This window comes from Anomalospiza imberbis, chromosome 21, assembly GCF_031753505.1.
Source record: "Anomalospiza imberbis isolate Cuckoo-Finch-1a 21T00152 chromosome 21, ASM3175350v1, whole genome shotgun sequence".
Lineage (NCBI taxonomy): Eukaryota > Metazoa > Chordata > Aves > Passeriformes > Viduidae > Anomalospiza > Anomalospiza imberbis.
Genome location: NC_089701.1, coordinates 3,119,215 through 3,134,877, shown reverse-complemented (window position 1 = coordinate 3,134,877; position 15,663 = coordinate 3,119,215). Strand labels below are relative to the sequence as shown.

Sequence of the window (15,663 nt, the reverse complement as noted above, 5' to 3'; positions counted from 1 at the left end):
TAAAGCTGGGTTTAAATGTCTGCAGAAGGGCAAACCAGACCCTGAATTTGTCTTTATTGGTGCCCAGGGCAGGAAAGTTCTTTCTGATCACAGACAAAGTCATTGTGTGCCCAGCTGGACAGGCTGGGCCTTCCTGTCCCTTCGTGTCATGTTCCTGAAATGACTTAAAGCTTTAGGCCTGGTGTCCACAAGCTCAAAAGTGTTCAAAGGAAAGGTTCCAGTTTGGAATATTCAGCTGGAGTGGATTTGGGAGCTCGCCAGTGGTTTCTGTAGCCACTGTGAAGTCTTGCCTGGTCACTGTTATGTAACAGAAACCAGCAAACCGAGGTGAACTGAAGGAGTAAAAACAAGGCTGCAACATTCTGGCTGATTGTTTAACAAGGGGATTGGATCACAGCAGGTCTGCCATAGGCAACACAAGCACAGAGAGCTGGATCCTGGTCCCTGGAGAGAGCTGAGTCCTGGAGAAAGCTGAATCCTGGTCCCTGGAGAGAGCTGAGTCCTGGTGCCAGCAGAGAACTGAATCCTGGTCCCTGGAGAGAACTCAGTGTTGAAGATTTTCTTGGTTGCCTCTTTTATACCTTATCACTTTTATTTCCTCGCCCTCACTGAGTTCTTGGTCTGCATCTTCCTCGGGAGAGAAGATCTGGATGGAGTTATGGAGCAACTTTTCCATCATTTCATCTCCTGGACAACCATGGGGTGTTTGGAGCAGCTCAGTCCCACATTGAAAACTTCCAGAGTCCTTGAGGCTCCTCTGCTGCTTGCTCAGGAAATAGAGAAGAGCCAAGTGAAGAACTCCCAGTGTTTCCCAGCAGATCCACAGATGTTTCCTCATCTCTTTAACAAGATTTGACTTCAGCTCCCATCCCCAAATGAGAGAGGGGATAAAGATAACAAAGTAATTGCAGGGCAGCATCCCAGGGGAATGTGGTTTTAGGGCTTTTGTGTCACCAGGAGGGTGAGTTGGAGCAGAGCTTTCCCTCTCTGCTCCACAGCACCCTTGGCAAACATGCTCTGCACAGAATATTTTGTGCTAATTAGAAGTTGGTGCTTTTCTAAGAGGTAATTTCACAGGCTTTGCATTCTGCTGCCACAGCCAGCAAAGCAAGATATGTGTGTGTGTATATATATATATATATATATATATACACACATACAAAACTTGTTTTTTCATGCTCAAAAGAGTGAAAAAAATCTGCTGAGATGCTTTTTGTCCTGGCTCCCTGAAGAAGTCCTGCTTCCCAACAAAATCTGTGCTTTTCCAGAAAGAAAAACAAGAGAAAAAGAAGCAAGAAAGACAAGTGTTTCAGTGGCAGCCAGCAAAATGTCACTTGTGTGCTTCCATCAAATTTGCAGTTGTCATTTGCCTTCTCAGGAATCTCTGTTAGAGCTTGAATAGTCACCCCTGAGAAAAACAAGTCATTGCACAGCTGAGAGTCTCCTCAGATGAAGGAAAAGGCCAGAAATTGGTGACACCACTGGAAACCAGCTTTGCTTTGAAGAGGAAAAGTGTAAAGGCTCAGGAAATGCCACCTCTCTCTTTGTGTTTGTGTCAGGAACAGGATCAGCTCACTGCTTGTCTGACTTTGCAGTTCAGCAGCTTCAGCTTTCCTGCCCTTCTCAGGTCAGGAGCAGGACTCTGGTTTAGGCTGTGTTTGGCTACACCTGGGTTAGGAAGAAGGCCTCAGGAGTAGGACTCTGCTTTAGGTTGTTTGGCTACACCTGGGTTAGGAAGAAGGTCCAAACTTGCCCCGTTTTGAAGACCACGAGGTTCTACAACAGCCTTTATTCACCGTGCTCAAGCAAGAAGATGCTCAGCCTGACTCAGGCTCATCCATTGGAGCATCCCATGGATTCAGCCATGCCCACCCTGGAGCTCCTGCAGCTTCAGCATGACTGGGGGCTCCCCTCTGTGCTGTGGGAGGTCCCACAGGGCGAGTTTGGGAGGCTTTGACCACGGGGTGGGAGGAGGATGCCAGCCAGACCCAGTCGTGGATGCACAGCATGTCCCAGCGTGAGCTCGTTTGAGGAGTGAATCCAAGAGGAGGACTCCATCCCAAAGCCTTTGTTGGGGGGGTGTCTCCATTGTTTTGGAGGGATTTGGGTCAATTTCTCCCTGCTTGGTGTATTTATGGCCGTGTATTTATCAGTATTGGTGTGTGTGGGGATGTGTTTTCATCCCTCGTTCAGCAGCCCGGGTCATTTCTGCCTCTGACAGTGCAGGCATTGTTATTTTGCCAGGACAGCAGAGCAGTAACAGAGTAATGTCAGCTATAATTCATCCATTATGATTATTTGGGTTGAGAAACTCGCATCACCATGGAGACATTTTGATAATAATGAAAAAAAAAATTAAAAGCAGCTTTTTAATGAGTTGGCAGCTTGGCCAAGTTGAAAGGTACTGTATTGTGGGTTCATAATGAAATTTTGGACATGAACTATTTTACATAAAAGGCCCAAATCTGTAGGCTGTAATTGGAGCCAGGAAGGCGTATGGTCCTGCCTCAGTCCTCCAGGAGGGTTTGTGCACAGGGGAGGGAGATAAAGCTCAGGCCATCCTGTGGGAGGCACCAAAATCAGAGCTGCTTTTGCCAAATATCTGGGGCTGAGTCCTGGGGATAAATCAGAATATAATGGCATTTAATTCCTGACTGGAAGGCCTCTCTGCTGCTTTCCTGCTGCTAACCAAATGTTATTTACCCAAAGTGAGGGGGATTAACTTGGCACAAAGTGTTTCTCCATAGGTATCCTCAGTTATCCCCTTGGAATTCTCCCTTTGCTCTGCAGCAGTTCCAGTTTTGATGCAGCTCCTTCCTCATCCCCTTCCCTGCTGTAGGCAGATAAATACATTAAAAGCACTCTGTTCCCTAAAATGAAAGCACCTCCCAGTCAGAAGAGGAAGAGGATGAGCTCAGGGCTTCTGTGTTTGAACTCCAGCTTTGCTTGGTGCCAAGAACTCCCCACTGCCACGTTCCTCATCCCCTCCCTGGGTGAAAACCCCCTCTAGGAAAAACCTAAAGTAGTGAAGAAAATCTATTTGAAGCTTCTGGGCACTGTGCTTGTTGGTTTTTGTGGTTTATCTGGCTGCACATCTGCAGTTTAAACAGGATCTCTGGGTTCCCTGGGTGCCACCAGGGCCACACGTGTCACAAACCCCACGGTGGGGCTTCTGCCCTGCTGTGGTGGAGGATTTCTGCAGAGGTACAAAGCAATCCTTGGTTTGGAGAGCCTGGACATCCAAAGGGAGACTCCCTGCAAGCCCCACACTCTGAAATGCAGCATCAGGGGGGTTGTGTGTATAATTTGATCAAGAAATCTTCTTTATGAATGCTCTGGTGGTTTTCAAGCTGCCCTGTTTGGGATGTGCATGCAGGCTTTTCCGTTTGGGCTCATTGTTTTTCAGTCTGAAGGGCAGAGAAAGCCAAAGAGGGGGGAGGAATTTGGGTTTCTGCAAGAGGGTGATGCTCAGATTGAAACTTCAAATGTGTTTGCCTGGCTTTGCAGGTTGACCCTGTACTGACAGACTTTAATCCTCCAAACCTTGCAGAAATAAAGACAGAAATCACCTGTGATCAGACACAGCTCCTTCCTGAGAGGAGGAACAGACAGGAAATGAGATGCTGTTTAATAAGCAGACAAATTAGCATTTTCTGTTGATTGCCAGATTTATTTCCTTTTTCAGATTTTTTTTTTTTTGGTGTGTGTCTGCAGCAACCCTGAAAGCCAAAACCACCAAATTCTCTGTTCTCATCTGGAATGAACAAATCCTGATGCAGTTCTCTGCTCCCTTAAATAAAAAACCCTTCAAGATTGTATTGATGCTCGATTTTCTCTGTCCCTTCAACAACTTAAATTTATTTGGAGCACCCCATGGAAGTTTTTACCTTGTGTCCTAAAATGCTTTAGGGGAGCTTCTTTTGGAAGGGTTGGGTGCAAATAATACAAATTTAAGCCAACGACTTTTGTAGAACTTTTGTTTCCCCAGCACAGGGGTTTCACCCCAGAGTATTTAGGGAAAAGTCACATCTTCACCTGGCCCTATATAAAGGTTAAGGGCTGCTGATGTGCACACATCTGGAGACAAACCAGCCATGGCTTCTCAGACAACAGGACTGTTGGTGTAGGGATTATTTCTGAGGAAACCTCACTAACCTCTTTGCTTTTCCACTCCAGCTTCCCCCTTCCCAGAGGACTTCTCCATTCTAACCACTGTAAAAGCGAAGAAAGGAGGTCAGTCCTTCTTGATCTCAATTTACAATGAGCAAGGGATCCAGCAAATTGGTGTGGAGTTGGGTAGATCTCCTGTATTCCTGTATGAAGACCATACAGGAAAGCCAGGCCCAGAAGACTATCCTCTCTTTAGAGGCATTAACCTAGCAGATGGCAAGTAAGTGACATTTTGTGCACCAAGGAAAAAACAGTTCATTGTTTGTATCGATGCCAGCATGTTGAACATTGTATAAAATAGGAATCGTGCCTGTTGAAATGTATTTGCACGCCCCTGGCAGCTGACAGGTGCCCCAGTCTGTCATTTTGGCCTTTGGTGAATGAATTTGACATCTGTAAGAATTGTAAATGGGCAGTCAGTGCTGCTTTCTGGTACTTGTGGGGATAGGAACATTGATTTTCCTGCAAAGGGCCTTAAAAAAAAATCAGTTTGTCTTGCAAAATCCACGCTGAGGCTTGTGCAGGGCTTAAAAAGAGGGTGGAAAAGGGAGACAACGGTGTGGTTTTATCCCTGCTTCTTGTTGAAGCCAGAGCTGGCCCTCTCCTGCCTGATTTGGAGGGATGAAAGCTGTCAATCAGCACTTCTCTTGCCAACAACCCTTTAGGCTCTGCCCAGGGAGGATTTCCACGAAGGTTCGCAGAGCATCAATTCCTGAAAGTTCATTTTTTGTGCAATCATTGCCTTGTCCTGCAAAGCCCGGGGCTGTGCCTGACACGTCTGTGGGCTGTGTTCTCGCAGGTGGCACCGAGTGGCTCTGAGTGTACAGAAGAAAAACGTCACCTTGGTTCTGGACTGTAAAAAGAAAATCACCAAGTTCCTGGACCGGAGCGAGCATCCCATCATTGACGTCAACGGCATCATCGTGTTCGGCACCAGGATATTGGATGAGGAGGTCTTTGAGGTGAGCCACAGCAAGGAGCATCTCTGGAGCTGTTCCACAGGGATGATGAGACCCTTCCAGCTCGTTTTTGAAATTTTTGGGGGGATTTTTTCCATAGTAGAATGCTGTTGTTTGTGATTTTTAAGTTTTTATTTCGACTTTTCGTAGTATTGATGAAAACTGGGGGCCAGGTGGCCTTGGTGGAGTGAGCTCCTCTGGTTGTCTGGTTTCAAGCCCTTGCTGGGGTTCTGGACCATCTCTACGCTGGGATTTCGGAGCTCTTGGCACATTTTAACTGGGAAGGGCTCACAAGGTTTTCATTCATCCCCGTGCTGGGATTTAGAGCTGCAGGGGCAGTGAATGAAGGCTGAGGGAAGCAGCTCCCTCCCAAGTCCCAGCTCACCCTGGGACTGTAGGAATTTGCTCTTTTTCCATTCATTGGCCACGGATTCCTGGTTCTTTTGCTCCATGACATGAGGGGACTCTCCTTGACAGCTTGGTTGGCTTGGTTGTCACCTCCCACACTCTACTTCCAAAGGCAAAGCAAATTCCTGAGGGGTGGGACGTTCCCGTGAGCTCCTGTGATGGAAGCAGAGAGGCAGAGCATTATTTATAGACAAGGTACAGATGGGAGAAGCTTCTTCCCATAGTTCTGCATGTTTAATGTCTGCATTTCCCTGGCAAAATCAACCTTTGTGCTCTGCTGCACTTGTGAGGCTTTCCTGGGGATGAGAATCCCGTTCCTGATCTTTCTTGTGAGCTGGAATTGCTTCCTAAAACCAACACCAAGTGCAATGGGGTGTAAACCAAGCCCTGTTGATCTCTTGCTCTTTATTTTTATGGAATTTATTTAGAGGAAGAGCTGGATCTCCTGGGCCTCCCCAGCCCAGCAAACGGATGGGAATATCTCCTATCCCTGGCTAATCAGAGCCATAGCAAAGCCAGTTCTTGCCTGCATTTTGCTGTCACTCAGAGGGAAAGTTCCAGTCTGTTTAATATTACCAACATCTGGGAGCTGCTCTGCTGTAAACAGAGCGGGAATACCTGGGCTGAAAATATCTGCCAAAATCCCAGTTACAGAGTGAGGCCTGGATCTTGAAACGGTATTAAATTAAGAGACATTCCCTGGGAAGTTGAACAATTAAAATGGAAAGTAAAATCTGGGTTTAATGGACATTGGAGTGTCTTTGGCAAGTGTTGGGTGTTCTGCCGAATATTTCAGCACTGGATGCTGTGTTTTGACTTGTTGTATAAAAGTGGCGAGTTCTTCTCCAGCTCAGGTCTGGGAGATCCACTGGAAGGACTTGGTGTCACAAGCAGGCTGGATGAAAAACCTGCACTTTCATTTTCTGAAATAACAGGATTTCCATAACTGCCCCTGAAAGCTGGGGGATTCCCAGGTGACTTTTAGGGCTCACCTGATTTTGGGACAGCTGATTCCTCTGCCAGGGAGGGAACTGAATCCAGGAGTTCATGGGTGCTCCCTGCTCCTCTTTTAGCCCTTTCTGTGGCCATGGCTCCCTTGCTGAAAAGACTTTAATCCCTGAGGGGCTGTGGGACTGATGCCTCAGGGTTTAGCTTTTCTATTTTTCACATTCTGTGCTGCTTTAGTGTGTGGGTCTGAGATTCATATCAGGGGATGGTGAGCTCTCTTCACAGAGCAGGGAGACAAAACAATTCCTTCTCCAGCTGGGGACCAAGGACAAATGATCCAAATCTCAGCCCAAGAGCACAAACAACATGGGCTGGAGAGAGAAAAACAAGCAGGATGGGGCTCCATAACCTAAAACTGTAATTGAACAATTAACTCCAATATGCAAATGGTCCAGAACTTATAAAAGTGAGAGACCTTACGGCCATTTTGGCTCATTTTGGGTGTAGCCCTGGCTGGGCTCTTGTGCTGCCCAGGGTGGATCCAGTGAGGCCTCCTAATAAATCCCTGCTTTATCCTTTAGCTCAGTCTAGTCTCTGTTCTAAGTCAGCCTTCCCAAGGCATCAGAACCTCCTCAATTTTGGGGTAGAAAGGAGCCTCCTTGCTTGTTCTGGCTGTGAGCTGCAGCTACAAGATCTTGCTGGAACTTATGAGAACTGGTAATTAGAAAATACCTTTTTTTCCTTTGTCTTATATGTGCTGATATTACACAAGATGGATAGAAACCCCCTCTAGTTCTGATATTTATCCTTTTTTTTTTTTTTTTTTTTGGTCACCTCCTCACGCACCACTGCAACCACCAGCAGCTTTAACTGGGGTGGAAGAAGCTTTTCTGAAGGCAGTGGACTAGAACCTAATTTCCTTCATATCTCAGCAACTCCATTTCCTTTGGCCCCTCCTGTCTCCTTTCTGCAAGGCTAAGCAGAAAGTGTGCAGGCTCAGAACAATGGGTTCCATTTCTGTGTTCCTGGAAAGCTGAGGATTTCTGGAGCACGTGCAGGAGATGAAGCTGCTGCTGTCCCACCCAGTCTGCAAACCCCAGCTGAGGAGGTTTTCTGCTCTGATGTGTTTGTCACTTTGGCTGGAAATTAAAATAACCCAGTGAGGTGGGGGTGGGATTGGAGTCAGGGCTGGGATTGCTCTGTCTCACCCAGGAGCTGGGAATTCATATCCTCCTTGTCAGGACTGAAATCAACCCCAAACCCTTTTTGTTTTGGAAGCTGTAATAATTGAAAGGCTGAGGTTCTGAGGGGAGCAGCTCAAGAGCCTGGATGGGAACTTCCTCACTCGTGTTCTGCTGCAAAAAAAACAAACCAAAAAAAACCCAAAAACCCCACCAACAACCCCAAAAAAAAAAAAAACCCCACTTTTAAAAAGCCTAGCAGGAAAGGTTAGAGCAGTTTCAAAATATTTCTCTAGCAAAACATTCTTCCAGTGGAAAAATGACTTCCTCTCATTAAAATTCAATTAGCTGGGAGGCTCTGAGGGTCTCTGTACGGGACTGGGAAGGGTTGAAAAGGGGCCAAGCCCCTGAGCCCAGGTACAAGTTGAGTTTTGTGCTGGGGTTGTTGTAAACAGGACTTTACAAATGTAGGATGGGTTCTTGCAGGGCTGGGAGGTTTCAAGCTGTGTCTGAGGGGATGAGACTGCAAAGGGTTTTGTTTTTTTTGGGTTTGTTTTTTTTTTTTTTTTCAGGGAGAGAGGGAAGGACAAAAATCCAGCCCGTGGTGGGGGATAAACTTTCTGTGCTGCAGTCAGAGGTGCTCCTGTGGTGCAGCAGCACTGGGGGGAGTGAAGTCATGTGAATGTGTCTCAGTTTTAGAGGGAAAAACTCCTTTTCACTTGCTTTCCTTTAAATATAAATTAGAAACCAAGCCCTGGTGGTTGAGTGTAGGAATAGAGAGAGGGGGAAACTTGGGGAAGGCTCTTTTGCAGAAAAAAAAAAAAAGGCATTTTTCAGCCTAGAAGCCAGAGAGACTTCCCAAACCATCCTGGGGATGCCCATTTTCTGCCCATGCTCTGTCAGCCCTGGATCCCAGCAGGGAACAGGGGAATCCCATATCCCACAGCTGGGGGATCTCTGTGGGGGGAAAGAGCTGCCCAAAGTCTGGGGCAGGGAAATGTTTCCATTCCTGGGCTGGATGGGCTGAATTTAACCCCTTTGTGGGGCTGTCTGGGGGCTGGATGGGCTGAATTTAACCCCTTTGTGGGGCTGTCAGGGAAGAAGTTCAATGAGAAATTTGGTTTCTGCAGCAGGGAGGGGCCCAGCCCTGTTTTTCAGCTCTGTGTTACTGCAGTGATGAGCAAAATGAGCTTTGTTCAGACCTTGCTGTTTCATTTTCCTGCTGGATTTCCCATTTTGTCCCCTGATTTTCCAGCCAGGGACTATTGTGTGCTGATGAAAGTCTTGTACAGCCCCTGGCTCCAGAGCTGGAGTTGGCATCATTAAATTGTGGTGTGGACATGGGCAAAAAATTGAGTAGGTTTTGGCAAAATTGCTGAGGGCAGCCTAGGAACGAGTGACTGCTTTTGCTGCCAATTTTTTTTGGTTCATCTGTGTAAAATTTTGCAGCCTTGGCCCACAAGTTAAGTGGGGTTTTGACCCTCTTGGTTTGCAGCAGTGCCTGGAGTGGCTGAACTGACTTTTCCCATGTGTGGAAAAGCTCAGGGCATGAATATATTGCTTTTTAAGGTCATTTATGGCTCCTTTAGAAGACAAGAGGAGTTAATTTCGTGCAGCTGAGTGCCATAACTGTGTCTCAGTGGTGTAGTTGGTGCTGTAAAACCTAAAAAAGTGGATTCGTCAGATCTCAGCACCTGTGGCCAGAAGGGGCTGACAAAAATTGTGCCAAAGCCTGTCCTGGGATGGGACACAGCACCCTGGAGGGTGCTGAAAGATGCTGCTTTTGATTTCCTCTTCTCCTTTGTGATTTTTTTTTTTGTTTGTTTGTTTTTCTGAAGACCACGAGTGAAATCAAGCCATCAGAAATGGAGGGAAAGCAATTTGGGATGAGCCAGAGAGGCCGGGCAGGGTGCCAGAGGTGCTCTTAGGGCTGCTGAGAGTTCCAAGGCAGCACAGGACAAAGCAGGACAGACACATCAATGCTCCCAGCCCAGACATTGGGGCCCTTCAGCTGCTCTTGGGGTTCAAATGCCACCTCTCTTTTCATCTTGGGCCTTGTTTACACTTAAAAAACCAATTATCCCTGAGGTTGATCATCCCAGATTTTATTTCACTCTCATCAGGGTGTCCTCCTTCCCTCCCCAGCTCTTGGCTGTGGTGTTTTCATCTCTGGGAAGTGCTCTTATTTTCAAAGTTGTGTAGGTTATTTTACTCTGAACTTGTAAGGTTGGATCAAAAGCTTTTCCTTTAGTGGCAGGGGTAGAAATGAAAGTACATTTTTGTGCATGTGCGTGCATTTTAAGGTGTGTTTTACTGGTTTGGGGGATGGAGAAGTTTCAGAACCTCCTCTTGCAGGCAGATCTGCTGTTAACACATCAAACAGCTCTGTCTACTCCAGGAGGAGATTCACTCTGCCTCTCCTCCCAGGACTGATGTGCTGGGGTGCAGTGAACTTGGAAAAATTGGTGGTAATTTAAGTTAGACTTTTTCAGCTCCCAGGGACAAATCAGTCAGGTCTAAATCCACATCTAATTCACATTTAGACCCAATTTTGCTTCAGCACCTCTGTCTTGGCTGTTCCTGGTGGCAGGAGGGTCCTGTGCAAACATCAACAGGAGTGCCAAGGTGTGGGGGAGCACTTTTGATAGAGGAGAAGCAAGAAATTCCCTGATTCAGGAGGAATTTCTTCATGGAAAGGGTGGTCTGGCATTGGGAATGGGCTGACCAGGGAGGTTTGGAGTCCCCATCCCTGGAGGTGTGCAGGAAACACCCGAATGTGGCACTCAGGGCCCTGGTTTGTGACAAGGTGGGGGTGAGGCACAGGTTGAACTCTGTTTTGGAGCCTCTTCCCACCTAAATAATCCTGGGATTCTGGGATCTTCAAAGCAGCAGCATCCCCACAGCTCCCCTGAGCTCAGAGCTGGACCCATCACATCCTGCAAGACCTGAGCCCAACCCAGAGGCTCAGGAAGGACCGGGGAAAGCCCAGATTAATGAAGTTTTCGTTAAACTTCAGAAAAACATTTTTAAAAATGAGTGGTTTTTACTAACCTGGATTTGTCTGTCAGGATGCACCACGGATCCATGCTCCCATTTCTCTCTCCCTGCCTTGGCAGGCTGCTGAAAGCAGGTAATTTACAGAGCTGGCTGCCTGCTCTGCTGGCCCTGCCAAATCTGATTTCACCTCCTTTGCTGCGCAGTCTTTCAGGGAGTGCAAAGAGGGGATGTTTTACACCACCACCATATACCACGGTGTGAGAGGATGGAAAATAAAACCTCCTGAGCCAGCATTTAGGGATCTTTATTGAAGATGTCTGTAGCTTTCCTCAGCCTCCTAATAATTCTCATTTTGCTTGCTGTTTTTCTCGTCATTCCTTCTGCTTTGCCTTTTTTTTTTTTTTTTTTTTTTTTTTTAATTTTGGGTTTTTTTTTTCCAAAGGATCCTCTTTAAAATGGTGCACTTGAGACATATGGATTAAATCACAGCTCTGGGCTCTTCCAGGAGAGCAGTGCTGCCTAGAAAATGTCTGCAATTATTGAGGATTATGCCTCTGGATGGGTTTGCAATTAACGGGGAGGTTTTTGGGGCCGCAGTCCAAGCGATGCAGTCGATCTGATCAAAAATGTGAAATTTGGCCCCGTTTGGCAACACCTCAGCCACAGCATCACCTTACACAGGTGCCTAGGGACGTCATCTGGTTTTATCAGGGAGGGAGGGGCAGCACCTGGGCCAGAATAAGAATTGCAAACCAGCTTGTAAAAGCGACTCTGTGCTTTCATGTCCACCCCAAAGTGGCGCTGGCTCCTCTGACCCCTCAGTGCCAGGTGCCAGCGAGGAAAGTGAGAGCCTGGCTGGAAACATCAGCTGGATTGTTTGCATACACTCTGCTGAAACTCTTGTTTTCCATTTCCATTCGCTGGGTAATTGCAGGTTCAGCCATCTGGCCCGCACTCAAGCTTGGTGACTGGGTCAGCCTTGCCTGTAATGATGGAGCCTCGTTAGTCATGATTACAAAATACACTTTTTTTTTTTTTTTTTTTTTCACGGAGATTTTTTTGGGTTGGTTTTTCTGTGGGCTGTTTGTTTTTTATGGTTTGGTCAGTGGTAAATTCCATTTCATAAACTGTCAAAGCAACTGTGTTGGCCTGTGTGGATAATTAGTGCAGTTTGCTGGTATCGAATGCCTGTGGGCCTCTGATAGCTTACAAAGCACTTTATTGTTCAAACAGATCATAAAAGTGCTTTTATTGATGTTTCAAACACTCCTGCAGCCTATCATTTATCTTTTCAGAGTGCCAAGTGAAACATCAGCCTTAGGAAGCTGCGTGGTCTTAGAGCTTGTCCAGATTTAAGGCCCAGTTTTAGGAGGTGCCACCACCACCACTGGGGGTGGAAAAGATGAATTTTTAATGTTCTTCCCGCCCCAAACCAGTCTGGGATTTGGTGATTTGGGCAGTTTTGGGGTCAGGATGGCACTGTTGAGGGTTGTGTTGGGTAAGGGTGGGAAATGCTGAGGAAATGGAGCGCTTAGGCCTGACAATCCCGGATTAATCCCCTCTGGGAATTCCTGGTGGAGGACATGGGACCTCATCCCTGTCTGAAGAAACACTGGCACCCTGCTGCTCCTGGGCACTGCAGCTGGGATGTGCCAGTGGAAAATCAACACTTTTTTGGATATTATCCCTCAAATAAGCAGTTTGTAGCCTGATGGTTGGGTACCAGGGGCTCCCGCAGAGGAGCTGGTTTGGAGGAGCATTTTCCAAAGGGATGCTGAGGGGAAATTGGGATATGCCACGGGCAGGGATGCTGCAGGGCTCTCCATCCCTGCTGGCCTGGAGGGGACAGGCAGCTTGTGTCCCCTTTCCCTGGCCTGAGGTCCCTCCTGCAGAAGGGGGCATAAAAACCGGAGGAAAACCGAGCGATCTCTGGGAGGCAAAAACTCATCCTTTGGAGCAATTTCCACCCCCCGGGGACTCTGTGGGATTTGGGGAGCTGTGGCTGGTTGTTCCTGACATCCCCTTGTCAGAGCTGTGTGTTTCAGTGCTGGCAGGCAGCAGCTCCAGGCTCGTTTGGGATGATGGATGCTCCGAGGTGCGGGGTCATTGCTCTTCCAGCCCTGGCTCCGTTTGGAGTTTGTTTCCCCCCTCCTTGGATGGGAGGAGGGGGATGAATTTCTTCCATGGAAAGTCTGAGGAGCAGGAGGCTGATTGCTGAGCCCAGACAGGCTGATGTAATGCTGGAAAGTTGCTCCTCTCTCCAGTGACATCATTGCAAGGCTTGCAGGGCTGCTGTGGACAGGGGGATCTGCAGGGACAAGGATGGAGTTTCAGGGGCAGGAAAAGCACCACAAAGGGATTTGGGAAGGAGCAGCAAATGGATGTGTTTGGGAAGGATGATTTTCCTCAGCTTGAGCAGTGGGGAAAAGCCAAACCCTTGTGCTTTGGGGGAGAAGTTTCCAGCTGAACGTTTTTGGCAGCATCCCTGAGTGAGATGGAAGAGGGATTTTTGGGAGCAGAGCGTGACAGGGAGCCCTGGCCCAAACCAGGGCACATTCCCCTTCCCTGCTCACTTGGGAACCTCGTTCTATGTGGGAGGTTATTCACCAATTAGTCCTATTTGCATTAAAGTTAATTTTTTTTTCAGCAGAAGCCCGTAAATATGAAAAAAAATCCTTTCTTATTTACAAAAGGGTGGGTGGGTTTGGATTGTTGCAGTGGATTTGGAGGAAGTAAAGGCTCATCTGAGCCAAACCCCAGGATCTGGAGGAAGAGGGTGATGAGGCTGATTAGGGTTTGTGCCCTTGTCAACCTGGTGGTGCTCAAGCTGCTGCTTCTCTGTAATTTCAATCTCTTTTGCTATTTTCCTCCCTTTTTTCCACTGTTCTGAGGCAAGGACAGAGTAAAAACCCTTCCCAACCTACAGAGCTCTGGGCTGACTCCGTGTTCACCCCTTCCCTCGTCACTCAGGCCCGAACAAATGAAACACATGTTCCTCACACATGGTGAGGTTTTTCTAGTCCTTTTTTTTTTTTTTTTTTTTTCTTTTTGGAGGCGGTCTGGGCTGCCTGCCAGAACCCAGAGGAAAATCCAAGCCCACTCCAGACATCCCCAGCGTGCAGGTGTAGTCCTCACCCTGAGCAGGCTGAGATGGAAATGTTCCCAATAAACACATCCCCCCGGGATGGGAGCTGGAAGAAGGGATTCCTAATGATTTCTGCAGAAGATTGGATGAGGATTGGGGTGTCTGGGAGTTTTCTATCCCCTGTAAGAACATGGAAAAAAGTCCCTGACAGTGGGCTCGTTGTTCTGCTCACGCAGCCAGCGCTGGCTGGGGTTCAGGAGGTCAGACCTGCTTGAACAAGCAGAGCTTTGGCCACTGCAGGGAAAAGTGTGGGGAAAATCAGTGCTGAAAGTGACTTTTGGGTGCTGTTCTCTGCTCTGGAATGGCTGCAAACACTGCAAGGTTCTCCTGAGGCTTTGATGCCTCGCAGGAGCAAGTTTATCTGCAGGTTTTGTTTGCCCTTCTCCCAGCTTGCTGCTCGGAGAGGTGAAATCTGGTCTGGGGATGCTCAGAAGGGTGAAATCCAAGGGTGAAATCTGAGCTGGGGATGCTCAGAACGGTGAAATCTGAGCTGGGGATATTCAGAAGAGTGAGATCTGAGGGTGAAATCTGGGCTGGGGATGCTCAGAAAGGTCAAATCTGAGCTCTGGGGATGCTCAGCCTGCACTGCACCCAGTCCTGTTCCTTCATGGGTTTGTTTTGGAAAACCTCATTTCTGGGATGAATTTCACTCCTGCTTTTCAGGCCCCAGGGTGCACAAATGCAGCTCCCTTCCTTGGGATGAAAATTTGGGGCACTATTTCATGGAACTATGCAGGTTTTATGCTTTTAAAAAATCACAGAAATATCAGCTTTCTCCAAAGATCATCCAAGTCCAACTCCAAGGCAAGATTTCTTATTTTTTTTTAATGGTGAATTTGAGGTGGCAGATGCTGCATGGAATAAATGAAACCCAAATCATTTTTCATGGCCAAAAATTAAAAACCCAATTGAAAAAATACTTTGGGGTGTGAGCATTGGCAAAGGGCACATTTGAGTTTCCTGGAAAAAGAGAGAGGAAGGTGTGTGGACGAGAGGTGTCGCACCTATGTTTGCACACCAGCTCAGTTTTCCATTCCCAGCTCTTTCCCTAGCAGCCAAATTTCCAGCAGTGGTGGGAATTAGCAACAGGAACCTGCACAAAGCCTCCTCCTCGGGTGGTCCCAGCAGGTCCCTGTTCCATGGTTGGGTGATTGTTGCCAGCCAGATGCAGGAAAATCCTTTTCCAACCAAAAGTTGGTGTTGAGTTGCATTTTCTGAGTGTGTCAGCAGATCTCCCCAAGCTGAGGGGTGTAATCCCATTTTTATCCCCAGATAACTTTGGCAGCCAGGTCTATTTTCCCCCTATTGCCTTTAATCCATAAAACCTGGATTCTGTGTTCACCTCCTGGGGCAGAAAATGTTCCAAGTGCTGATTAAAAGCCTCTGTGCACACAAAACCCCCTTGATCCTGAGCCACCTTGGTGTGGAGGAAAGCTCAGCGTGGATCTTGGGGGTGGAAATCCTGTCTGTGGGGCCGAGGAAACAGCAGCTCCACTTCCAGAATAATTTGGCTCTGAGAGGGGAAAAAAATTGAGTAAAAGCAAGTTTTGGGTACCTCAGGAGGCTCCAGCTGCTGTGGGGTGGCAGCTGGAAGCCCTGATGTGCTCTGGAGTCCAAGAGCCACCCTCTGGCACTGGGAGTGAACCCAGGTGGAACTGGATCATCTTAAAGGTCCCTTCCATCCCAATCCATGCTGGGACCTCAGGATTTCTTTCCTGCCCTCTCCCTTTCTGTCTGAAGAGCAGCTGCTCCTCCAGCCTCTCTTGTTCCCCACCTCCCCCAATTCCTCTCTTTCCCTTTGCATCCCCGACCTCCACTGTGGCCAGAGGTGGGCATGAAACCCTCTGGATCTTTG

General features: G+C 47.7%; 1 protein-coding gene across 2 annotated transcripts in view; it reads left to right on the top strand.

Annotated features, from left to right (window-relative positions):
• The window catches only part of COL5A1 (collagen type V alpha 1 chain), a 137,250-nt gene that overhangs the window by 33,405 nt on the left and 88,182 nt on the right, over positions 1-15,663 (top strand). For both annotated transcript variants that reach the window (XM_068211093.1, XM_068211092.1), the window contains exons 3-4: positions 4,177-4,390; positions 4,970-5,132. In XM_068211093.1, the coding sequence (XP_068067194.1) occupies positions 4,177-4,390; positions 4,970-5,132 (377 nt within the window). The remainder of the gene's footprint in view (positions 1-4,176; positions 4,391-4,969; positions 5,133-15,663) is intronic.